The sequence below is a fragment of the Falco punctatus genome (assembly GCF_963210335.1).
Source record: "Falco punctatus genome assembly, chromosome: 3".
NCBI classification, from domain to species: domain Eukaryota; kingdom Metazoa; phylum Chordata; class Aves; order Falconiformes; family Falconidae; genus Falco; species Falco punctatus.
The window spans coordinates 48,630,325-48,656,068 of NC_137582.1; the positions used below are offsets into that span (position 1 = coordinate 48,630,325).

At 40.4% G+C, this 25,744-nt stretch overlaps 1 protein-coding gene across 1 annotated transcript; it reads right to left on the bottom strand.

The window, feature by feature from the left end:
* Positions 1–1,361: 1,361 nt before the first annotated feature.
* NPBWR1 (neuropeptides B and W receptor 1) lies at positions 1,362–21,538 on the bottom strand. The gene is given in 4 exon segments (XM_080381514.1): positions 1,362–17,616; positions 17,618–17,770; positions 17,773–18,045; positions 18,049–21,538. Coding segments are annotated over 4 exon segments (945 nt in total). The 5' UTR covers positions 18,466–21,538; the 3' UTR covers positions 1,362–17,514.
* Positions 21,539–25,744: the final 4,206 nt, after the last annotated feature.

Genomic DNA, 25,744 nt, shown 5'->3' on the forward strand with positions numbered 1-25,744 from the left:
CATAGTCATCTCTGTTATGTGAAACACAGAGCATGAAGCCAAGGGTATGGTTTGAATGTGATATGCCAAGATCTTTTGAAAATACTCCTTACTTTTCTTAGGCTTTTAATTTTCCCCTTTTCCCTCTAGTCTGCAGTGCAGGAAGACTTCTCATCCCCTTTCATTGTCGCTCAGGTTCTGGGGGCTGCTGCTCCACCTCCAGGTCCTGGGGTGTCCTAGTGACCCTTCTTCTCCTCTTCCTGAACAAGTTTTGAGGGTTCTCGAGAGGTGGCACTCCAGCCAACAGAATGTCCAAATGATTTAAGCAACTGCTGACACAACTGTTCGGCTGTACTTCATGGTAGTTGTCTCCTTTGTCAAAAAGGTCAGGTAGAGCAAGGCATGGATGAATAGCAGAGTGGCGGTGCGAGGTGCTCTGGAGTGCAAGCCCAGAGGGCAAGGTCTGAGAAGAACTGTGAGTTTACACAGCTGAGATGGCAGAAGATATTTGCCGGAGAACAGTACGATGTTAATTCTGCTGTCCAACTTTATCCACACTGATTAGTCACTGAAAGAAAAAATATATTTTAAAGGCAGGAATTCAAAACCATGGCCCCTTGAAGAGGAGACAATGCTGCTAGGAGCAACTAGGTAACTTACTCCTCCACTGTAGTCTCCACCCTTATTTATGAAAAAAACCCAATTCCAAACAGTGATTGCTTGGCATTTGTGATACACAACCCTTTCCGCTCTGTATAAATTTTGGTTATGAGGGCTTTTTTCCCACTCCTACTCATACTAGCTGGGTTTCAGTGCTGTTCATTTTGAACTTAGACCTCATGGACTTTGTTTCAAGATTTTAGGTGGAAACTATTGACCAAATGCACTACTGAAGCTTTTAAAAAGGGTAGGTTTCCTAACTGGGAAAACCAAGCTAGAAAAAAGAGAACAGAAAATCCTCCCTGGAGTTAACTGAAAAAGCCAAGTTTCTCTTCATCATGAAGAAGCAGTTGCTGATTGTCATGAGGTTACAAATGACCTAGTACTTTTTTTAAAAATAGAGAAATTAAGAGCTTTAGAATGTTAGATCTGTCTTGTAGAACAGGATCTGCACAATGCAATTAATAAGTTGAAAATACCCTTCTGAGTGGAGAGAGTGACTGTAATTTTGTTCATTTGCCTTGTTTGCAGGACTGATATTTCAGGGTGGGCAATATAATAGACCGTAGCCTGTACCTTGGTGAGGTAAGAAGCTCTAAATAGAGACTAATTATTGAATCTCAGTCTCAAAAAGAATCACTAGTGCTGGCTGTGCTACAAGGGAAAGCTTAATACCAGCTACGGTCTCCACAGCGCAATAAAAGGAATTGTAGGCTATGTGCTCATAGCCAAGGGTATGGTTTGAATGTGATATGCCAAAGTCCTTTGAAAATACTATGTGTCCTCATACTGACATGTAATTACACTATTAAGGAACTGGGAAAATGGCATTTCTCATTGATTGTTCAGTGTGTATATTGTCTAACAAATTCATTCTCGGAACCTGAAGCCAAGATACCTGCGTGGAGTGATTATTTTACACTTACGCTATATGAGATGTTGCAAAGGACTCTGGTAGGATCATGAAGTAAAGACTCTAAAAGGTAGCACAGCAGCTCAAGAGAAGATAGTTTATTTTCTTTTAATCCTATTTTGATATTAAAATTGGATTGTGAAAATCCACCCTAAATTCTAGAGGGTCAGACTTCGAAGTGAGAAGGCAATCAAATGTGGACGTAGTAGGAATGCTTCCAAGGAAGTCAAATCTTATAGAAACCAAAATGGAAGGAGTAAAATTACCTATCAGTACCTCAGATAAGGCATACTTACAAATTTGTCTAATTCAAATTAATAGTGAATATGCAGATCTATTTTATCAAGGTATAAAAAGATAGTAGAAAGTTATCTGCTGCAGAAAGGTATTTTGAAGATATTTCAGCTAACAGTGTTCCCATCTCCTGATCTTATGTTTATTCATCTTCATCCATGCTGAAGCAGCTTTTGAATTCAATTGCTGAAGTCAGTTGATGAGTATTTCAGATCAAGCCAAATATTGGTTGTCTTTCAAAGTCAGTAATCTTTCCTTTTCCTTTTTAGGTTTTGGCTTTCTGAGCTTTGAACAGTTCAGTTCTGACTCAAAGCAGAAAAGTTGCAGCTCAAGTTTGCACGTGAACCAGAACAGTGCTGATGATCTGAAGGAGATGTGTCTTAGGAAAACAGACCTTGGTGACTGACCCCAAATGGCTGTCTCTATCAGAAAATTTTCAGAGGTGTAATTAATTCTTTTAGCCTCACACTTAAAGAAACATTGCTTTATTGAGCTGTTTTGCTCCATAATGAAGCTTGCACCAGAATGAGACACTCAAACCTTTTCCCAGAAGATATCTTTTCATTAATGCAATCAAGACAGCTAAAGCCTCCCCGAGCTGTCAACATCCATGCTGCATTAAAAATCTTATTTCTATATCTTAACACTATTGATTCCTGTTCCTTTTCTATCCCTGTAACAACCAGTGAAAAATACTTCAACTTTATAAACTTTAGGCTGGCTGGTAGAGATTCTCACAAATGCTGTTGCAAGAAAATCTGAATTCTGTATTCTGAATAGCTCATTAGCTCAGCTCCCCTTCTCTCTGAAGGGCAAGGACCTGTACTGTGAAGGTATAGTTCACCTGGAGGTCAGCCTGACAAAGCTCTCATCAACCATTTCTGTGCCTGAGTTAATATAGGACAAAGTCTTCATCTTCACTGAGTGACTGAAATCTTAAGATAGCTTTCTACTTTTCAGCTGCACCTGACAATGTGATGGGTTCTTAATTACAGTGAAGTATCAGAAATTCTAGCTTACACATATTGACTTTAATTTTGGCATCACAGTATTATTAAAACAAAGCAGTTGAATCAATCTGGACCTGGTGGGGATTCTGTTTGCTGTCTTGTCAGTTTGCTGAAATGGTTAGTCTTCCAATAATTCAGTTTGGGATTGATGCTGTTGGCATTTTTTTTTTTAATTGACAAGGTTTTAAAAGGAAGAGTTAATTTCTTTCTCTCCCTCATATTTTTCTTGGAGCTGTGATCTCATCCACCTGCTGCTTGCAGTCCATGGCCAAAGGTGGTTCCATGTTATTACATGAGGAAGAAGAGTTTCAGACAACACGCTGTGCAGAACTAGAGGAACTCTTCATACTATCACCTCCAGTTTTGCTTCTTTTGAGGGACACCACGTTTTTTCATCTGCATTTTGGCCAGTTCTTGTGTGTAGAAATCAGTGGGAGAGCTGAAACTGCCCACTGAAGATGGCGATAAAACTCCCAGTAACTTGCAGATACACTGACTTGTTTTTTAAATTTTTACCCCAGTGACACTTTATGTATTCTGCATAACAAGTCACCATGTAAAATTTATTTTGCCTGTATTCTCTTTACCACTATATCGATATGAAGGTCTTCATGTGTACAGAAGTGGAGAAATCAGTGAAAAAAACCCAAGGCCATTGGTGACACAGTAATTCTTATTGGGAAATGGACGAAGTGCTGAAGCTGGCGAAGAGTCTCGCAGGACACATGGACAAGTATGGCTGAAGAGGGCAGCAGCACCCTGCTGCCAGGGCTTGGGTAAAACTCAGCATGCATTTGTGTTTGCTCTGAAGTGCAAATCCCACTCTCTCACCTGATCCCACAAACAGAGCTGTGCTTCCAGACACCACCCCTGGTAATTGGTGCCATTAGACTAAAAGCTCCCTTTGGTGCCTTTGTTCTTGGTCACTGACATTTGTTGCCTGACAAAGAATATACTACTAATTTGTTTTCAAGGATTTTTTTTTTTTCTTCATCTTCTGGGTTAGAAACTCTTTCAAAACAGAGTATTCCCATTATAAAAGTACAGCCAAACATATGCCTGGGATCTTAAATACCTGAGATCATTTGTGTGTAGAAGTGGGAGGAACAGAAGTGTCATTGTACTTTAGAAAACCCCAAAATGACATTCACATTTGTTCCTTCCAGGCACCAAGGCTCCAGCAGTCTCTTGACCACCTCCATTGGCTCTAGCAAGTGTGCTTGCTGTGCTTCTGCTGCACCATCCTTGTGCCAGAGCAGAGAATCCTTCTCTGCTACGTGAGGGATCCTGCTTTTAGCTCACCCCAGCGTAGCACTGCTGGCAGCCGCTGGCTGCTTGCAGGGCCCACTCACATGTTTATTCATCTCTCTCCCATCATCCGTGTCACTGGGCTCTGCCCCTCAGTGCTGCTTGTTATTGCTTTGAGAGTGCAATCCCCTCTCAGTAGTGCTATTTCTGGTACACTGGTAAAGAATAGGGTTCTCTGTGGGTTAGAGGCATTCATTACAATGCTGCACTCTGGGCTGCTTCGTTTATCGTCTTGGCAATTCTTCTGTAATTAATAGAGTGAGACTATCTGAGATTGCACTTCCTACAATTTCAATTCCCATTAGTACTGAACATTAGAGAGATGAAGCAGCACCCTATATGTGCACAGGCAAAAATTTCCTGTGCTTACACTGTTATTTCTGCATCATTATAGCTTTTTATTTGAACTAAATCCAATAACAGAAATAAGTACCATCTTTTAGATGAATTAATCCTTATGGAAATTGATCTTTTTCTTTTCATGCAGGATTTTTTGATCCTGCATGAAAAAGCATCATCAAAAATAAATATGTCTATTTTATAGGCAGAAGTAGCCCTCTAGCTTGTAGTAGTGACAATAAACAGGGCTTTGAAGGACGGTCAGGTCTGTGGAAGGAAAAGAGACATCAGAATCATCCTGAAGTGTGGAACAGCAAAGAACGTGAAATAGAAGATAGCATATAATGAGAGCTCATAGATTACTGTATATGAAATTCAGTTGCTAAAAAGTTATAGATCAATGTAATAAATATAAAAAATCTATTTTTGAACTACTGGAAAAACTCCCACAGAAGTCAATGCCATTCCATTTAAAATAAGGCATTGTTTTGCAGGTCTTTTTTGTGTGTTTGGATAGTCTCGTCTCTTTCATTGAGATAGTGTGTAATTACACAGGATTATTGATTGGACTACTGGTCTAATCTATAGGCCTACTAACTGTGGGATGATATAACCTGGATGAAAATATGTATATTGCCTGTATCCTACAAAACAGTAGGAACTATTAAAATGTCAATGGTATTTACTTTGAACAAGGCATCATTAGTTTTTCCATAAAGAAAACCTGTTTCCAGCACTCAGCTGCTGGGATAAAATGCTGTCTCTTGGAAGCTTCAATGAAAAAATAGTTCCTTTTGAAGGTGAACATACTGACACAAATGGTGAGTAATCTACTTGTAACAGCCATAATGTTACCTTAAATGACTTTCTGACAGTGCAAAGACCATTTTTCCTACTTAGGGTTTTTGAACACTAGATGACTACTTGGGTTTTACTTTAGAAAAGTACAGTCAAAGATCTTTCCATCTTCAGCTCAGCTAAAGAAGGTTGCCAGAATCTGCTCAGATCACTGTATTTTCAGTCAGGCAGAGTTCCCTCCTGAGGAACTAGTTGGCAGAAGATAGCAAAAACAGGCTCAAAAAATTGGACATACCTCGATCAAAGCAAGTTAGCAGTCCTTTTTATTTATTTATTCCCACTTTGTCAACCCTGAACAACAGTTCTTTGAAATATACTCCACTGTAGATATAATTTTACAACATGCTGCATTAGATTTTTGGCACGTATATCTCCATTCTCAGCTCATTGATTTTTGAGCAGGTATTTCTTGTAAGAGGTGTAATAAAAATCAGCTGTTAGATCACATTCTCAGAACTATTCCTTTGTGTTATATCTCCAATGTAGCATATTTTAAAAGTGGAGGAAAAAATCAATACTCTCCTTGACTAGGATTTCTCTGGGAAATAGAAAGGTGTGTAAGATTGCTTTCAGACGGCAATGTTTTTTTCTTTTTAGGGACTTCAAAATGATTTCAAAGTCCTGGTTAATTTCTTCCAAACTACATTTCATTTTAAAGGATGAAATGTACTGAACAGGGTTGATTTAATTTTTATAGGACTGAGGCACTCTAGGAAGCTTTCAGAAACTTACTTTGTTTAAAAAATTATTATTACATTAAAACTTTTGTGATTGATTGACTATTATTTTCGCATCTGAAAGCTTTTATGAGCTGTGTAGATCTTTACTGATGACCCCAGTGATTTTCTGAATCATGGAGTTTTTTGTTTTAAATCACTCCATATGCTTACTGCTGAGTATAACAAGCGCATATAAACAGATCCTGGAAATTTATTTGCTTGCAAAACAAATAGTAAAGCTCTAGAAAAATCCTCACCTTGTATTTTTCCTACTAACTTGTTATGAAACATGAAATAAATCATTTAAGAGAAAGCAATATTTAAAATAAAGGGGAAGAAAATGAAAAGCTTTCCCCTTATTAAAAAGTCTATAATTGTATTTCTAGCACTTTGTAATTACACAGTGCATAAATTTCTCAGGCACCTGCAATTACTTTTACTTTTGGTAAGCAGATTTCTAAATATACAAAAGATTCATTCTTATCCGTGGTTTTCTACCTAGCCTATTACAGCTACAGTTTAAAAACACATAACATGCAATACAAACACAAAACCTACAATCATATTTTTTGTTTATAAACAATAGTAGCTGCAAAGTATTTTGTGGTTAAAGTTTTGGTTAGATAGTGAATAAAAATGGAGTACAAACTCCTCAGTTTAACTAAGGAACAATTTAATGAACTGTAGTATGAATAGTGCTGGAAGCACAGTTGTTGGACCCATTCATTGCAATAAAGTTGGATAGAAAGTGATTGAAAATTTTATATAAGATTTGGATGATTTTCATTAGTTCAGGAAACTAAAGTTGGTTGATTACGTGTACAAATTAGTGTTATAACATTTAGCACTTAGCCACATTTTTCTGTTCATAGGATTCTTCTCTACAATTTTGTAAAAAAAGAAACAATATGATTAAGTCCATAATTTCCTATCTAATGTTTAAATTGCTTTATTTATTTAAGTTTTTGGTAGTGATTTTTTTAAGGACAAGGAAGGCGAGAGTTGGTAGCACATAGTTATGCTTGCAAAATACGTAGAAACACTTCTCATTTTATTAGGCAGATGCCTTTTACCAACACTTAATTGTTCATGAAATTGCTAAAGGTAACATAATACGCATTTTGAGCCACATATATTTGCAAGTATAGCATCTGGTAATTTTATTATTGCATGTTAAGGCTTATATCCCTTGCCCAAGAGTTGCGATGGGTCCCTTAAACTGTGTGCATCATTGCCAGCATGGGAGCATCTGAGAAAAATTCGTCTCCCCATTCCTGTTAACTTCTGCAAACTTTGGGTCAGTTTCTCTTTTGACAGTTGCAAGATTTTTTTCTGAGTATAAAAACATTTTAACAGTAAAGGAAGCAGAACTTCTTAATTTATGCCACATTTTCTTTTTCCATCCTTGAAGAATTAGCATTTCTGCTGCCTTGCTTTGCTTTTCTTCATGGCCCCTGACATGTGCTTCTTAGTAGGTAGATGACAATTCCTAAAAGCTTTTGCAGCACATCATAAATGACAAATTCCCCTTGCAGAATCAGTGGGAGGCATCATTATGCAGATAGTGTTGGAGTCTCCTAACAGCAGACAATGGAGGAACAGAACAGCTGACACTACAATAAAGAACACTTTCCTTGATCCCATTTTAGTGGTAGCATAAACTTGATTGAGGGAGCTCAGAAGAGAAGAGGACATTGGAAGGAATGTACAGTGAAGTCTGACTGTCTAATGTGGACATCATAATGACCCTGAAAGGTGGAAGAAATCAGTTTTGCAGAGCATCTGTGAGCTTGTGAAGAGAAATTGATAGGGTATGGCTGATGGGGCAGAGATAAGGACACAAGGAAAAGAAGGTCCTGACCTAACATCTTCAATGAACGATGTCTGGACCTGATAAACAGCACCAGAATGTGGACTCCCCCACAGCAGTACATGAAATGTATTTAATTGTAGTATTGCTTATTTGTGGCAGATGTAGACTTAATTGCTTATTTGTGGCAGATGTAGAGTTAATTTAATGTAGCATGTAGGTGCTGATAATAAAGTCACATATTGGGTGTCTAATGGCATTGTATATCACTCTTACTTATCTTTCCAGTGTTATGGTAAACCAGAATAGGTATTCACCCTTGCTGTAGGGATTTCCTTGCCCATCTCCCTTGAATCAGCTGGTGAATGGATGGAAAACATCGCCTCTGCTGGCAGCTCTGCCTGGTGAATGGGATGGGGCTCTCTTGACATGCAGCAGGTAGGGTAATACTGTCACCTATTCTAGCATGCTAGAGAGCTGCTTCTGTTCTCTTCTGTAAACTTCCTTCTGAATGTTCAGACCATCATTTGGAAAGAAATCTAGGTTCATCCACAGTTTCAGGGATGATCAAGCTTTGCAATTCCTGTATTTACTTTGCTTTTCCTACCCTTATGATGCTTTAAAACTTCTTTTTTCCACACATTACTTCATCTTAAAGAGACTAGATTTAATTTTATTAATGGTCAAACGTTTTTAGTCAGTGTTTTGCAGAATGGCCAGCTCAGCAGAACCCTATTTGGGCCACTGTATGCTGTAATCATACAAATAATAAAAACAATTGTAAAAGGTTTCCATTTCTGCCTTGCCAGATTTAATTCTGACAGGTAGTGATGTATGCAACCAGCCCACACACAAGGAAGGTATAATGATGTCCTTGGAAACAGTTATATGTCACCATATCAAGCAATATAATGTAAAACCTGTTGGAAACAGACTACTTGGCTAAACAGGTTGTTGGTTTGGTCCAGAATGGTAATTCTGAAATAGTTAATTTGTTCTGGTAATCCAGCATTTTACAATGGATTATTTTTTCTTTAATACTTTTAGTTAATGTGACTCAATGGTAGCGGTTCAAAACACAAAAAATCTAACTATATGGCATACCCACTGAGTGCCACTTCATTTCTTACTTAGTCACAGAGGGATGGAAATCGGCCACCCCAGATTTAACCAGCCTTGAACGACAGTCCAGTAACCAATACAGCAAAAATTCAAAGGATCATCACTAGCAGCAACAGGGCCTGTTAGAGTGATTTCTGCATTGACCCTTCTGTCTTATATTCTGGCTTGTCCTGGTTTATTTAACTGTGTTCTAAGTTATCTATAGCAAGATTAGTTTCTCTGGATAATATTTCTTGATGCCTTTTTTTATTTTAGTGGAGATTAAGAGTCAGCAGAAAGCTTCATCACACTAAAAAAAGTTGTCATCAGGGTTGAAGCTTGTTCTAAGCTTTTTGAGAACTGCTGTTTTTGAGAAGACTTCTAACATTTTGGTGTTTTCTTTACCAGCCATTGCCTATGTGAATGAACAAATATATCAGGTGAGTATCAAAGCCTTACAAGAAGGGAAAGACCACCGTACTCTTTTGAACCTTTTCCTTTTAATCCTGCAGTGCTGCTTAGAAGATAGATTTGTTGGGGTTTTTTGTTGTGTTTTTTTTTTTTTTTTTTCCCCAAACAGGTCAAGGTATCCCCAAAAGATGACAGCTAGCTACATTCTCCCATTATTTGAGATATTCATATTTAGTTGTCCAAACTTCCCATTGCATTTTTCAGCATCAGAAACCAAAAAAGACCTATCACACCAGCTCTTGCTGATACTTGGGTAGCTTTAGCTCATTGCAGAGAACAAATGTCATCGGTAAGGCCCATCAAATATGAAGACAATAGCTTCTATAGGTACCTAATGCAGAGCACATGAAAGTTTTATATAGTATATTGCTGCTCTGTCACTATGCCAACCAGAAATTAGCCTTGTTATTTTCTTAGCTGAAGATCCATTTTATAACGACTCAGTGGCTGAGGCATAAAAGCCCATGTGCAATTTCTCACATTCAGTTTTAAGGTGGATTTAATGCAGAAGTAAAATGTAGACCTTGGAAAATACAGGGCTCTTTTGAGGCATGGAGAGGAACAGGCTCACACTTCTCTCAGGCTTTCAGAACACCAGCGTCCCTAGGAAAGCAAGACAGCATTTGTCTCTTTTAAATTGCAAATCCTCTTGTGCAGCTTTTAATTTTCTGTAGGTGGTTAAGTGCCTATCACAATAACCCAGGCTGGTTAGCATCTCAGTGCACCCACAGTATCAGCAGTAAATAACAACAACGAAACAATGGTTCCACTATGTTAGATTTTTTTCTACTTATTTGTCTATGCCTCAGTAGACAGTGATGTAACGCAGAAGTAATGCTCCTCAGAGCTAGAGCCGAGAAGTCCTTACTCCGCAGGTGCCAGGTAGCATAGTCTAGATTTCTCTCTGTAGAAAAGGGAACTGTGACAACACAGGCATATTGTAGAAATTTCATCCAATAAGAAACATAAATACACATTACAGTATTTAAGGAGACTATAGTAACATCTGAGCCTGTAAGAATTTATAGAGGCAGATTACACTGTTGGCTATTCATATATAAAAATTATACTAATGGTATCCAAGCCCATTGTACTGTTTACAGCTCCCCAGAATTTTCCCAGGTATTTAAATGATTATAACCCATGCTCCTTATTAGAAACATATAGATTTTTTTCCTTAATATACACCTTAAAAAAGAATCAAAAAAACATTTGGAACACATTTCTTCTAAAGAAAATCACCATTTTTCTTTAAGGACTTCAGAGTTTTGGTTGAGAATCTCTTGCCTTACTGATCTGCCTAGTGTCTGAACTAAGAATTTAAATCTGGGAGCAAAAAGGATTTTTAATCCAGGTTTAAACTAAACTACTACAATTCCAGCGGACTTTGTTCAGCCAATATCTGTTTAAAAGTACTTCAAAATTTTTAAATGCATATGGATTCATGCCATTTTACACAGAGTTTACAATAAAGATCCCAGTACTTTCTTGTTTCCCCTGGCTAATTGGTATTAGTTCTGGAAGCAGTGATGGCTTGTTAGTGAAGAACCAGTGCCACCCAGGGGCTGAAAGCTGAGAGAAGGTGAAGTGTCCAAACCACTAAATACAGCCTGGGGATAATAGGAACTAGACAGGAAAATGGGAAATAATGGAAGCAAAATCCAGCTAATGAAAATGTTAGGAAGCAGAGTACAGAGACACCCAAATCCTCTCCCACATACAGCTTGAGCTCCCCAGGGCTGCCTTGGCTTGGGGAACGGTGGGGAGGAAAGGTGGGCTCTGCCTGCTGGCGCTGCCTCTGCTTCCCATCGCTGGCACCGGCCCAGTGCTCCCCCAAACCAGTGACTGGGAGTGGAAATGTGCGGGAGGTGGGTCCTCAGCTGTATCCAGACAGCAGGACTCTTGGTATTTAAGAGTACTATACATTTGAAGAGGGTGCTTGTAAATAGAGAAACACCAAACAGCTTTGGGATTGATTGCACCTTTAGAAAATACTGACCTAAACTCTGTTTTATATATGTGTGTGTGTACATATAAAAATCCTTTCTTAAAACTAGTTTAATATCTTCTACTTACCATACTTTCGTGGAGTAAAATTTGAGAAGACACCTTACATAGCAAATGCATGCTCCGTGTCCGGTGTGACAGCAGGAACTCGTTTCCACACCCGACATTTGCTGAATAAGTTGTCTTCGAACTCCATCTGCTGGTATAAAGGTTTTGTAAGTAGAAAAAGGTTTTGGAAGCACTTGTGGAGCTTCAAATTCCATAGTTTTAGCAAGGAGTTGATTGTGATTTTTTCTTCACACTTCCTAAAAACGGATGTGGAAGAAGATGGGGAAAATGGTAACGATATGTAAAATTTATGCAGACTTTAACTGTTTTTATTTTGTAATGCAGGAACGGAAGGTGATTTTCTTTCACTTGAGATACAAATGTGTAGAGTTACCTTCAGCTGCAATCGTACTTTATGTTGGTAAAACAGTACAATTATGAAACTTTCTCTATTGTCTACAATGGAACCACCTGGAAACAGAAAGAGGCCAGCCAAGCCCAGGGGGCCAGAACCACTGTAATTGGAATGGGGTGGTCTGCAAGATCCTTACTCAGACAGGATTAATTAAGGAATCATTTCCTTGGCATGATGGGATTGCTCATGTAAGCAGCTGCTTAGCAGAATGAGCAAAAGAATCACAATTTTCTGCTTTTTTTTTTTTTTTTTTAAATGAAAATGTCTACATTGCACATGTGAACATACGTGGGGGTTGCCAGTTGCATGTTGAGCTACATATGTTAGACAACAATATCAATATTAGACCAAATGTTGGTGTGTTAAATTCAAGTCTGTAAACTTCTGCTTCATATGCTGCCCGACCTTGGTGAATACCAGATCCTTTTGCTCTTTGATTAATTAGCAATTAATTAAGTATGTTTTATTTCTAAGCCTTTGGATGTTATTTGTTGAATTATTTATATAGTTGAAATTGCTGGGACCCCATAGCAATGTTCTCTGGAAATGCTATTTTTCTGTATTTCCAGGCTGTGGAAATTCCAGAATTTCAGAACTCATTGAGGAAAACTCCATCCGCTCAAATATAACTAGATAAAACTCAGCACATTCTTCATTAAAGGAGTGTTTATGGCAAAAATGTTTCTAAAAATATTGGACCAAAAATAAGGTAACAATCTGCTTATAGAAATGGGAATACCTAGTTCGACTAAGTACAAAAAAACTGTGGAAGACTTTGCTCTAAAGAAGTTTTATTAGGAAAAAATTACCTTTTAGTTGATTAAAAAGAGCAGAAAGTGAAAAAATTCTTGGGAGAGAAATAAGATAAAGTGATTCTTAGAGACTTCCAAGAATTAAGAAAATATTTTAAGTGGGTTTAGTTTAGTTTGCAGAATCAATCTAAACAAAATATTATTTCATGGAATAAAATGCTCCTTTCTGAGGACACACTTTTTCTTGCCAGATGTGCCCAACAAGAGACACCTGCAGGGAACCATCCAGATATACTGCAGGGATCACAAATCTGCCCATGTCACAGTTGTGTGCATGAGGAGTGTTTTTAAGACCTCGGCTTGTTATGCCAGTGACAGGCAGCCCAAACAGCAAGTCAGGAAAGAATCGCATGATGTTTCATGTCTCATTGAGTACCACATAGTTCTGTAATAGAATCAACATATATGCTCTAAGCCTTTGTATTTGGCCTGTTATCAACTATTCAGAACTAGGAATTACGGGGCAGGTCCTGGACTTCCCAGTACTGCTCAGAGTGAGAACTTCTTAAACCTGGATTGTGCAATTTGGTGATGCTGTGGGGATGTGTCTGTGTCAGCACCTCAGGCCAGGAAAGTGCTTTTGAAGTAAATTTTCTGATCATTCCCCCTTACCAACGTCTGCTCCATTCTGCAGAGAAGCCTATAAATGTGCCAGCCAAAGTCCTTTTGGATGAAATTAAAGCAGCACCCGCAATCCAGGAGCACAGCTAATGTGTTGCAACTGCTAATGCATCTGTGCAGTCAGACCTCAGCTAGTCCAGGGTAGAAACTCCTGAAATACAATCAGCATTGACATGGGCGCTTGACACCAGTCATGAGGACAGATCTGTTCTTACTGCACTTAGCGTTAATATAGATAGAGCCCAAGATCTCCTTCCCGTACCCAAATGCAGAGATCATTCTAGCCTGACAGCATATGATTTTCCTCTGATGCTGTGTACTCCCTCATATGTCTGCCTGCTCCCCACCAATGTGCTGCTCCTGACTTCAGGGCAGCTTTATGCTGTGGAACAAATATTTGCAGGGATACTTGGAAGCCACTAAAATACAACTGATAGAGGTGCAAAACTTAGTGGGTAAATGATTTAGAGATGACAGAGAGGTGTGTGTTTTGAGGGCTGCTTTGGCCACCCAGTGCTGCAGAAAAATGTGCAACGTGAAAAATAGCATGGTGTGATGTATCCCTTCCATTAAGCCAGCTTTCAGGGCTAGAGGTGCTGCAAAAGCCCATGTGAAGATCAATACCTTGCTTGAGCTGAGCATAAATCCTTCCTCTGGAAGAGAAGTAGAAAAGTTTAAGGAGAGCAAATTTCTTGAGATAATATCCTCTATTGCTGCGCTGGGAGCTGAAGTTTAGCTTTGTACCAGATTGTCCTTGCTCACCAGCAGTGCTGAAGATCAGACTTCTCCCTCTCCTGCTGAATGCTGGTTGTGGTCACATTTGGACTCTCCCAGAATGTTCTGTTTCCCAAACAAAAAGAGCATATGGTGGAAGGTGAAGTATATATTGTCTATTTTAATGCCGAAGGTCTGCAAGATCAGAGGGGGCCTTATCGTTCAGCACTCTTCCCAGGCTGTCCAGGCTCAACCTCCTCCTCCACATAGACACCCATTTGCAGGACAGACTCCAGTCCCACTTCCCAGGCACGTCACAGACACTGCAGACAACACAGCCATGCAAGGGGAGTCCTGCCCAATGCATGAATTTAAGCTGAGCTCGCAACAGCCCATGTCAGAGCTGGGCTGTTGCTCAAATCTTAGCCTGTTCTGTGACTAACAACCATGGGAAAACTCCAGACACTTTAGGAAACACTGAATTCTTCTCAGATATTCATCCTGCTATGAAAAGCTGTGGCTTCAGAATGAGAAAGAATTTAGAGAAGGATTGTGTCTACCACAGGCGATGTTCTGTTTGTATTTTTATGTTTCTAATACAAAAGAAGACAAGCATCACAAAATATTTTGAAGTGAAATCTGCTAATGGATAGCACTTATCATATTTTCCCCTATGGACAACAGGAATTGAGTATGGGAAAGAGAAAGGGATGAGATACTGAGTGTGAGGAAAGGCATGCTTTAAATGCTTTCCTATTTCCTAAGAAATATGGAGATTTTAAAGAAATCTCTTTACACTGATCTAGATTAGAAAGTAGATCGTTTGCTTGTTTGTTTGTTTGCTTAAATCTTGAACCAGACTAAATTTTGTTATTTTAAATTAGATAAAAATGAAATACAAGTCAGACTGTTCTTATAACCTACTGTTAATATCAGTCAAGTATCTCAGAAATGCATTTGATGTATTGGTCCAGGCCAGGTACTGCAGAAGCACAGTAAAGCTACCTAAGCGTCAATAACGTTTCTGGGTAAATAGAAGCCCCAACAGGTGATAAGACAAATGTGACTGCATAGCAGCTTGATCAAAATATTCAGTTGGTCACTGTCAGAAGCAGTGCTCAGATCTGTGTGACTCTATAAGGTGGTTGTTTGGCAGAGAACTGTATTTTACCTGCATTCTTCAGTCTTCAGGGAAGGATCAGCAACCAACAAGAGCACAGCAATCTTGAAAATGTCTTTTTTTTGGGGAATAATACTGTTTACTTTTAAAACTGTATGCAGTCTTTGTACAAGTAACATTGTTGTAGACATGATGGCTTAAATGACACAAGAGAGGTGGTGTGTGTGTACAGATTAGCAGTCTAAACAAGCACAGACTTTGCTAGTTGACCCATACAGAGTAACATCTTTCTCCACAGCACTTAACTGACCACAGAGAAGCGTCATTACAATTAACAAGCCTAGCTGAAACAGCAAGTAGCTGGTGGGAAAAGTTAATTACCTTTTGTTTCAGGCAGAAAGATGAGGTGAGGGACACCCGTTCCATTCCTGCAGCATGCTTTTGTGTGTGGTGTGTAAATGGACCCTCAGCATCTTTCAGGCTTGCTCTTTCAAAGGCTGACTTCTGCGTCTGATGGAAGTCACTCACTCAGCCTCCAATGAAGCAGAATTAGACACTGTTGTCACCCAAAGGCATCCTTTCATTTCCATGACACCTAGACTGGATGCTGAAATTAGCACTGACTGCCTCAAACAACATTGATGGCTTATAAGGAGAAATGATTTAAATATCAACCCAGTTATATGGCATAATAATGTTCCAGGGTTTGCGTAATTGCTAAAATCTGCAAGTAAAATTTTTATTTGGAGTTTCTCAGAAGGATTTAGCAAAATAAACTTTCCGCATGCCCATGTCAGAACTTTAGATTGCAGCAGTGGGAAGGGACCTGGTGCAAGGGTTCTCAGGAGGCACCTACAAACCTGAGCACGTGTCACAAGAATCCTTATGCACCTTCTGAAACTCATCATCCCTTCCTCTGTAGGTGGAAATGCAATTCCTTAGCCACATTTCCCTATATCTCTGTATTCAGTGGAGGGGGGAAATAATGTAACAAAAATCGTGTTACACTGATTTAGCATCTGCTGCAGGGAAGAACAAGCAACACCAATAAGATGAGAAGTCAAATGATTACAAATATTTTCCCAGTTTTCCACATTTTCCAGTTTTTCCCTAGAGGGTTGAAAGAGGAGAGAAGAGGAAAAAAACCTTCCTCATGCAGTTATGGGACATGTGAGTTCTGGTGAAACTTTCACTGACCCTCTCCCCCCTCCTCCACATAAAATTAACCTAATATTTTCTTGGTTTACTTCCTTTGTCCTCATTAAGAGAAATATTAAATCTCACCAGCAAGCAGAGTACAGGTGTGTGAGAGACTGTTAAAAGTAACCTAATCACTGCATATGTTATTTATGCTGTGTAGGGAAGAAGTCAGAATATTTCCCACACTTCAGCAACTCCTTTTCAAACCCTTAGAGGCTTAGTTGTTGTGAAAATACCTTCCAATTCTGTTTTCTAGGATGAAAAAAACCCCAACCACAAACCAACAAACAAAGATCTGTATGTGCAGGAAGGAAACTGCCGATAAACATGTGACAAACAAAAAAGTAAACACCACTTCTGAATGCAAACAAGAACTGCAAATTTTAAGAATTACAGCTACCAAGTACACTGTTAAGCTGTTTTCCACAGCAAGTGGCCCCAAACCCATATCTGTGTATTTTAGTCACTAGTGAGGGATTGCTCTTTCTTCCTTAAAGCCAGGCTGAGGTCTGTTTTGCCTGATATCATGAATTTTGACTACCTTATCTCAGTCCCCTGTAAACCGAAATGAGCTCAGTACCCTGGTCTATTGCTTATCCTTTTCAGTATTGCCAGGTCTGCAAGACTTTGGGTAAGCAGGTCCTGTGGATATGAAGGAGGCTGAGGAATCACTAAGCAAGACACTCATTAGCACACCTTTATAGTGCCTTGTGAACCATCACTAACAGAGGCAGTCATGTGGCTTGAGTCCACAGAGCGATACTTTTAAAAAGGGAAAAGGGAAACTGCGGCAGCTCTGTGAGCTACAAACCTAAGACAGAAAGCATGTTAGAGAGAAGGAATTTGAAAAAACAACAACAACAACAAAAAAAAGCGGGTGGGTGGGGGTGTTGGGGAAGGGTAAGGGATGGAGAGCTCTGCTGAGGAAATGAGTGCAGGACAGTGAAAAAAATCTACCTGTCCCCAGTTTGTGTCTTGTGCAGTGAGACAGTCTGAAGCCCTGAATCTGGATCTGACTGTCACAAGGAGGCTGCAGAGAAAGCACTCACTGGGCTGGCCACCCAGGAAGAGCAGATGACTGTGAGAGGGACACAGGAGGGGGCAGAAGGCTGACTTTATGAAGCGGTTCTACAATCTTTCTGTTTGTGAAAACTTCTCTGGAAACTGTCATCCAGAAAGGCATACAGAAAAGGATTGAAGCAGCTGTTGGTATAACTAACTCAAGCTAGTGACGAAGTAGGATATCCCAATGGTGTGTGGGGTTTGTGGGATATCTGTGGTGAGGGCCCCCACTATGCTAAGGTGACATCGCATCCAGAAGAACAGGCACACAGCCAGGATGAAAACCACCATCAGCGTCACCTCTTTTTTTGGGCTTTGTCCAGGGCTTTTGCATTGCAAGTGAAGTGTACGTGTTTCAATATGCACAGCAGGGTGGTGTAGAGGATGCAGATGGTGGACACAGGGATGACAAAGCCTAAAACAAAGATGTAGATCCGACTGCCTTTCTTCCACTTGCTTTCAGGGTAGGGGAATACAAAGACACACTGGGAGTGCCCCTGCTCCTTGTGAATCCTAGCAAAGACAGTGAAGGGCAGGATGATTGTGATTAAGGACCAGACGCAAAGGCTCACAACCTTGGCTGCTCAATAGGCATGGTAGGACATCTTCCTGGACATTGTGGTGGCCGCCACAACCTGGTAGTGGTCAGTGCTTGTGACAGTGAGGAAGCAGATGCTGGAGAAGGGGTCGTACTGGCCTACGGAGATGACGAGTTTGCACATGAACTCTCTAAAGGACCACTCCAGGAGCAGGTAGTCAGCAATATTGATGGGTAGCACCAGGTTAAAGAGCTCATCAGCAATGGCCAGGTTGAGGATGAAGATGTTGGTGACTGTTTCCATCTTTGGGGCTTTGAGGATTACACAGATGATGGCAGTGTGGCCTGTCAGCCCCATGGCACAGATGACTGAGTACATGACAGGCACTGTGACATAAAAGCTGGAGCTCAGTGAAGGAGTGGACATATTCAGACCTCTATTCCCTATCTGGTACAGTCTCCTCATGAGGAATCGATCTCAATTCTCCATGGCCATAGAAGAGTGTGGCCAGGCCCACTGGTAATGGGGACAGATTGGAAGTGGAGGAAAAAAGGTGAGATACCTGCTCTTCTCAAGCCTGTCTCCTCTGGTGCATCCAGCCACCGAGGTCTCACACACGCTGCTCACTGCTGCCCTGCCAGGAGCAAGGGAAGGTCACCAAGGGCTCAGCCAGCAGTGGAGGGTCCCACCATCCCCCCAGAGCACGGGTGGTCCCCCAACAGTTGCCTATTCCCACCTCCTGCACCAATGGATGCCATGCAGGGTCAGCACCCAGCCTTGGACTCCCCCAAAGTGACCACCCCAAGGTGACAACACTCACCTGGGAGCCCAGCCGTCCAACCTGACCGCCACCCCCCCCCCACCCCTCCAAGGTGCCTCCGGGTGCTGGGTCAGACCACAGAACTCCTGCCCTCGGGAGGAGCTGGTATCTTTGGGATTCTCCTCAAAAAACAAAACCACTCCCACTTCCCGAAGGGGCCGAGCACTTTGGAAGGGGAGGAAGGATGCACTGAACTCTGCCAGGCTGTCTGCAGCGGTGGGGCTCCTGGGGGGACGTGGGAGTGGGTCAGTGGGGCGATGTGTGTCCTGGCTCTGTGCAGGCAGGATCCTGAGCTTGATTCTGAGAGTTAAATGCGTGCTTCCCTGCATCTAGGCAGCAACAGATAGGTAACACGAACCATAGAGAGAGTGGTTTAAAAGTCGGGAGCTGGACCACTGGCAAGAGATTTGTGCCATTACCTGCAGTCACATCTCCCGATGGTGGCGAGAGAAATCCCAGCTGTAGGTAGCATCTGCCCGTCGTGCTGGGGCAGCATCCACCGCCTGCCTGGGCCAGGGGCTGCCCTGGCTGTCAGGTGATGCTCTACGTCTTGCCCCGAAAAGGTGTTTGTCATGGGGTGTGGGTATCAAACTGAAGCAGGAGGGATGCACAGGAGTTCCTGTATCTCTGCCTGACACTTTCACACCTTCACGCTGTGATAAGGATAGACTTCAATATAACCCCAGGGAGGCAATGCTATTTAGAGGGCAATTCAGATTTCCTGATTATCCTGATTTTTCAAGAAGTACGTGGTGTAAAAACTATTTCACTTCAGTTTTGTTTGGATAATGGTTTACATCTCTTAAATCATAAGTTTAAACAGCTTCTTTTGTGTTGTTACCAGCAGTACTAACCACATACATCAAAACTAATTATTAATAAATTTACTAATAATATAATACATACATCTTTGGGTAAATAATTCGGCAAAATTGTTTAATATCACTAAGCTAACACCGTGGAGTGAGAGACAAATACAGCCTGGCTCTGATTGTCCCATATTCTGATGCATAATTACCTAGATTAGCAGGATATCACAAATATGAAAATACAAGCAACTAGAATAATGAGTAAATAGATAAAAACATACAAGCAAAGAAAAGTAGCTTTTTTTCATTGTGGTTATGCTTTCTAGTGCTCTGGCTTATTTTATTTTATACTACTAAGTACATAATATAGCAAATGATACTTCACCATACAAAGCACACTGTCTGCTCTGTTGTTCTTGACTTCCTTTACGGAAAAATTTGAGAAGAAAAGGTGTTTGCATATTTCTGTTCTCCCATGAGAATGATGGAAGTACTGTGCTGCAAGGCTTATTACAGAGTTTCGATCCCTTTTCTGTGTACTTTATAGTTTTACAAGACAAGCAATGAAAGTGTCACCTTTGCTATGAAGTTTATTAGAAATTAGCACTTGAGTCAGGTTTTCTGACCCAAAGACAGGTACAGTTACCCCAAAGGGAATATAGCTTTGTAAAGTTTCTCTAGGAAGTATATTTCCCATTTTAGATGCAATGAAAACTCCCAGTGACCATATTTTCATTCACTCTTTTCTTTCAATTGATCTAATGCAGATAGTACCTCTATTAAGTATCTCTATTAAGATGAGATCCCTCTTCCCCTTTTTATCTACCTCTGCCCAAATAATTCCAATTAGAAAATGCTAATTTAATAATGATTAAACTAATTCAGCTGTTTTTCCTTTTTTTTTTTCACATATATTTCTCTGGAGAAGCTTTGTGACATTCCTCTTGTTTTAGAATTGGTTTGTTCCCTCAGGATTCCTACTGAAGTAGGAATTTCTACTGATGCCTACTGAAACCTTTCATAATATTTCACCTTTGTTTTAAGATAGCCATGGCACAGCTCAAACAGAACACAAATGCTGAGTAACGCCATAATAGCACCAACATAGTAAAAAAAATTGACTATGATTTGCTTTCTGGTATTCTAAATAAATATTTTTATGTAGAGATGTTACTGGAGAACCTCACCCATAGCGTATGGCTGAGTTATATCATTGCAGTAATATAGCAGATAACCTAAATAAATAAAATTTGTGACCCTCTACTCATAGTCACTAGGGAAGGCCTCTGGTAGACTGCAAAAGGCATGTCATACTCACGTGCAGAAACAGCAAGGAAGACAATCCAGGGAACTACAAAGTTCTCTGCTACACCTCAGTCTCTGGGAAGACCATGGGGGAAAATCTGCTGGAAGCCATTTCCAGGAACACAAAGAACAAGAAAATGTTCTAGAACAACCAGCTTAGATTCCCCAAGTGCAAATCATGCCTGACTAACCTAGTTGCTCTCTGTAATAAGGTGATTGACTCGGTGGGTGAGGCGACAACAACAGGTGTTTCTTGCCTCGACTTTTAACAAAGCCTTCAGCACAGCTGTGTTGAATAGATGGGTCACAGAGTAGCAGTCAGCAATTGAGCATCTAATTGGTGGTCAGTGTCAGAAAACCCCTAATGGTAGGTTTTTTTCAGGAGTTAGTACTGGGGCTGATACTTTTTTAGCGTCTTCTTTAGGGACCTGAATGATGGGATGGGATACGCCTCTGGAGAAGTTCACAGGTGTTACCAAACTGGGGAGCGTGGTCAGTATGCTGGAGGGCAGGGAAGCTGTTCAGAAATGGTCTGACAGAAACCAAGTTAAGTTCTAAAAGGTAAAAATTTCCTTTGGCCAAGATGGACACCACCCCCACCCCCCCCCCCCACCCCCCCCCCCCCAAGAGTAGAGGTTAGATGATGCCTCACTAGGGAGCAATTTTGCAGGAAAGAACATAGAGTACCTGGTAGAGAACAAGATGGTTGTCAGTGAGCAGAGACCCCTTGTAACAGTGAAGGCTAACCACATTCTGTGTTGTGTCAGCAAGCATGTAGTCAACAGGTCAAGGGAAGCAGTTTTTGTGATTTGGTGATCATGATACCACACAATTTGGGCTCTCCTGCAGAAGAAAGACATTGAGAAACCGCAGCTAAGTGCAGTGGAGGCCCATTGGGATGGTAGATGTTGAGGGAACTGGATTTCTTCTGCATGGAGAAGAGAAGGTATGGGGGCTGGGGGAAACTAATTGCTGTCTCCAGCCATCTAAATGTGGGTTATGGAGAAGATAGAGTCAAAATCTTGCAGTTGCAAAACAACTGGATGACTGACAGCAGTTGCAAATTACAGCAAGGTAAATTCTGACTGGATGTAAGGAATACATCTATTCACGGTGAGGGTGATTGAGCTTCTGAACACTGCTCCATCCCTGAAGATAATCAGAATTTGACTGGACACGGTACTGAATAGCCTGGTCTAAGTTTGAAGTTGGCACTGCTTTGAGCAGGGAATTGGGTTGTGTGACGTTCAGAAGTCCCTCTAACCCAAATTATTCTGTGATTCAACCATGTTGAATTCTTATTTTAAGCCTTTGAAACCAGAATGATCCCAACAAATTATACATTAATAAAAAATTAACTTTTTAGAGGAACCTACATGTTTTTGATGCAATTGCATAATATCAAACCTTGACCGAAAATGATACTATCTAGCAACACTCTGTAAAGAAGAATATCCTTTGAGAAAGCACAGAACATCTGGTGAGTAATCCATGGCTGAACAACAAACCCTTCAACAGAGCTGAAAGGTGATGAATGCAGCAAGATTACCTGCATAATGTGATCATTATGAATGCAGTTATGCTTAAAATGCTGTGGGTTTCCAATCTGGCTGATAGAGTCCTTGTGGTGATTTACTTATTCTCATTATTTTCCTCTCTTCTAACTGGTTCCTTTTGGTGGAAATAGCTTCAAGGGTTAACTATGTGGGAAGGAAATCTTTAAGAGTGAAGTAGAAAAAAAGTTCCTTTTAAGTATTATATAAAGCTAAAGAGAAGTCTAACAATTAATTACATTTTAAAACTCATATTTTATCCCTAGTGTTTAATTGGACTGATGGAGTACAGAGGCTGAATAGCAATGCATGAAAAATTAGATTTAGTGTCCTAGAACATATATTCCAAAAGAATTTATATCCTACATCCAAAAGCTGTCAGGATTATTTCTTTATTTACCAGTACTGATTGTTATGTATTTTGGCAATTCAAAAGGAGATTATAAACCTATAGGATAGTCAGTCTTTATCAGTATGCTGAATCTTGCCACTTCTTTGGTTACTCTAAACAAATGAGAGATGTTTACTATGTGGCATTAAAAAAACCCTAGCAACAACAAGAAAAACCCCAAACACCTCAACAAATCTAACCAGCATTAAAACTGTCATAGTGATGCGTATCACATTTTACAGGGAGATAGCATACTTCTGCACTAATTTAAGATATAATAAAAATGCTCTTTTATACAGTATATAATAAGGGAGTTGCCAGTGTGTGTGACATAGAAACTAAGAAAAAAAGGATTCATATTACAAACCAGGACCACCTTCTCTCTTTACTTCAGGAGTTCATCTTCAATATGTGACTTGAAAGAAGTCCAGTGATTTATTTTTTGACAAAAGCGATGCATAGGCAGAGAGGAATGGAAAGGGCTAGGAGCAAAGAGGACTATGAAAATAAATTAGCATACACAGTCTGATTTTTGTGGGGTGGGAAAGGGAGAAGCTAGATGTTGTAATGGACATCTATTAAAAAGTCTTTAGAAAAATGAAATAAATGAAGGAGCAACTATAACTTCCACAAACATAAAATGGGAGGATAAACAAGGAAGGCAACCATGTTGCTTTTATACATATATATATAGGGGGACTTATACATAGATACAGTCTTTATTTTCTCTCTAGCTTACTGCTTAGGTGCTGGCTAACAAAAGATTTCTGTATGTGAGATGGAACACAAAGACTTACCGCCATTTTACACAGAAAACTTAAATCCTTTCTTCTAAATACTTCACGTTAACTTTGAGCTGTGTGCAACACAAATAGCAGGAACAATACTTGTTTTTTCATGCTTTGTTTCTGCATGTGCTGTTTATGGCCTATGTTCCCAAGATTGTTTCTGAAGTTTTGGGACACTGTTACCTATTTTGTGATGAATGCTCTTGAATAAAAACTTGTCATTGCTTTCTAGTCCAATTGCTTCTGTTTGTCTGTAGCTCCAGCCAGGCAGGAGTAAGTTTGATTGCTATAGTAAGTGACTCATACATTTGTGGCCTCTGGCCGCTCTGTAGCTAGGTCTAGGTCAGTTTTCACCATTTTGACCAGTTCTAGGTCTATGTCAATGCTGGAACTTGACTGTTCCTTTCCATTTTACCATATGTTCAAGAGAACTTGCATTCTCAGCTGCTGGAGACTAGACCAATGCAACTTTGTGTGCATGTGTGTAAACTGTAGTATGCATTATTCCAGCATGCTCTTGTTCCCACCAAAGGTAAACGCAGAGCAATATGCTTACTGATGGACTAATATTGCCTAAATTACCAGCTGGACTACCCCAGCCTGGGAATAGTTCTATCATCTCCTGTGCCCTGTGATGTGACATAACCTGTCCTTTCGTTTTCCCTTGTGTTGCTTCTTGTGTTGTTTGTTTTGATGTTTAGATGAAACTTAACAATCCTCGAGGTACAGAGGAGAGGCTTGCTATTAGTTGTGGAAACTGAAATAATATTAGAGAGCCAGCAGAGTAGACTTGGATCATTAGCACTGTCTCATAGGCAGCTTGTTCAAGAAGACCTGCCTCAGTGCCCCAGGAAAAAAATCAGTCAACCTGGATGGCACAGAAACAGGAGTCTGACAGCCTGTGTGTTGCCCTTTTTGCTGATAGCCCCTTCTATAGGACGAGGAAGGAGACTGTTCAAGCAATTTCTAATCACAGCAGCACTAACACAGATAGAGGTTCCCAAAAGAGGGCTTTTTTTCTTTCTCAGAAAAAAAAAATTATGAGAAATTCATTACATCTTCAACTCAATCTGGATAGCACCAGGCAGAGAATTCTCCTGGAAAGACTAGCTCAGTGCTAACAAGCAAAGAATTGATTTAGATTTGTTCTTGGGACCTGTAATGCTGCCAGGCAGTATAAGGAGGAAAAAAAAGTCAGGCCTCTGGCCAAGATTTTGAAAAATTGGTATGTAATTAACTGTTCTGATTTGCAGCAGAACCAAGCATCCAGCCTTTTCTTCCTCAACGTGAATACTCAGGTATGCTGTGACTTTTCTATTTTTAAGGTTTTTACTTTGGTTTTCCACTCCTTGATACCCTCATGGTAACCTACCTTTCACCTAAAACCACCGGCTGGTTGCTCTGAACTGTTGCTTTTCAGCGGACTGTTTCTTTTCAGCAGCTTTTGCTCAACAGTAGGACAGGACTGAGCCTCAGATGCTGTCAAGAAGCCAATGCTTGAAACCATTTTGTATTTTTCTGGTTTCACCCAAGGATATGTACCTCAAGTGAACTTTAGCCTGATCTTAAGGTAGAACTGTGCCCCATACAAAAGGTTTTGCTCCCTGTAGGGAGCTGGTCAGTAGCAGCAGTGATGCTGTGGAGGGAACTGCAGCTGCTGCGAGAGGTGTTGACTCAGCACCAGATGCGGGCAATCTCGGCTAAGGTAGGAAGGGGCAGATGGGCAGACTGACAGCTTCACGCGTTATTCCTGCTTGTTGAGTTGCTGCCTTTTCTGATCCGCAGTCCATGAGGATTTTATGGTGATGTTTTAGAAGGAGTTTCCAGAAAAAACCTTAAGGATCTCGACTCCTGCAGCACATATGCTTTCTACCAGCTAGAAGTGCTGCTTGGGGCTTTTCAACACTGCAGTCCCTTCCCCTGTCCACAAGCATTGAATGGTTCTAATGGAAGTGAGGGTTCTCTAACCAGATACCTAATTCCTACTTGCCCCACTTTTTTTCCACCTAAGCACTAAAACATAATTCTTTGATTTGCAAAGTGCAGCAAATGGTGTGCAAACAAAACTAATTTGGGAT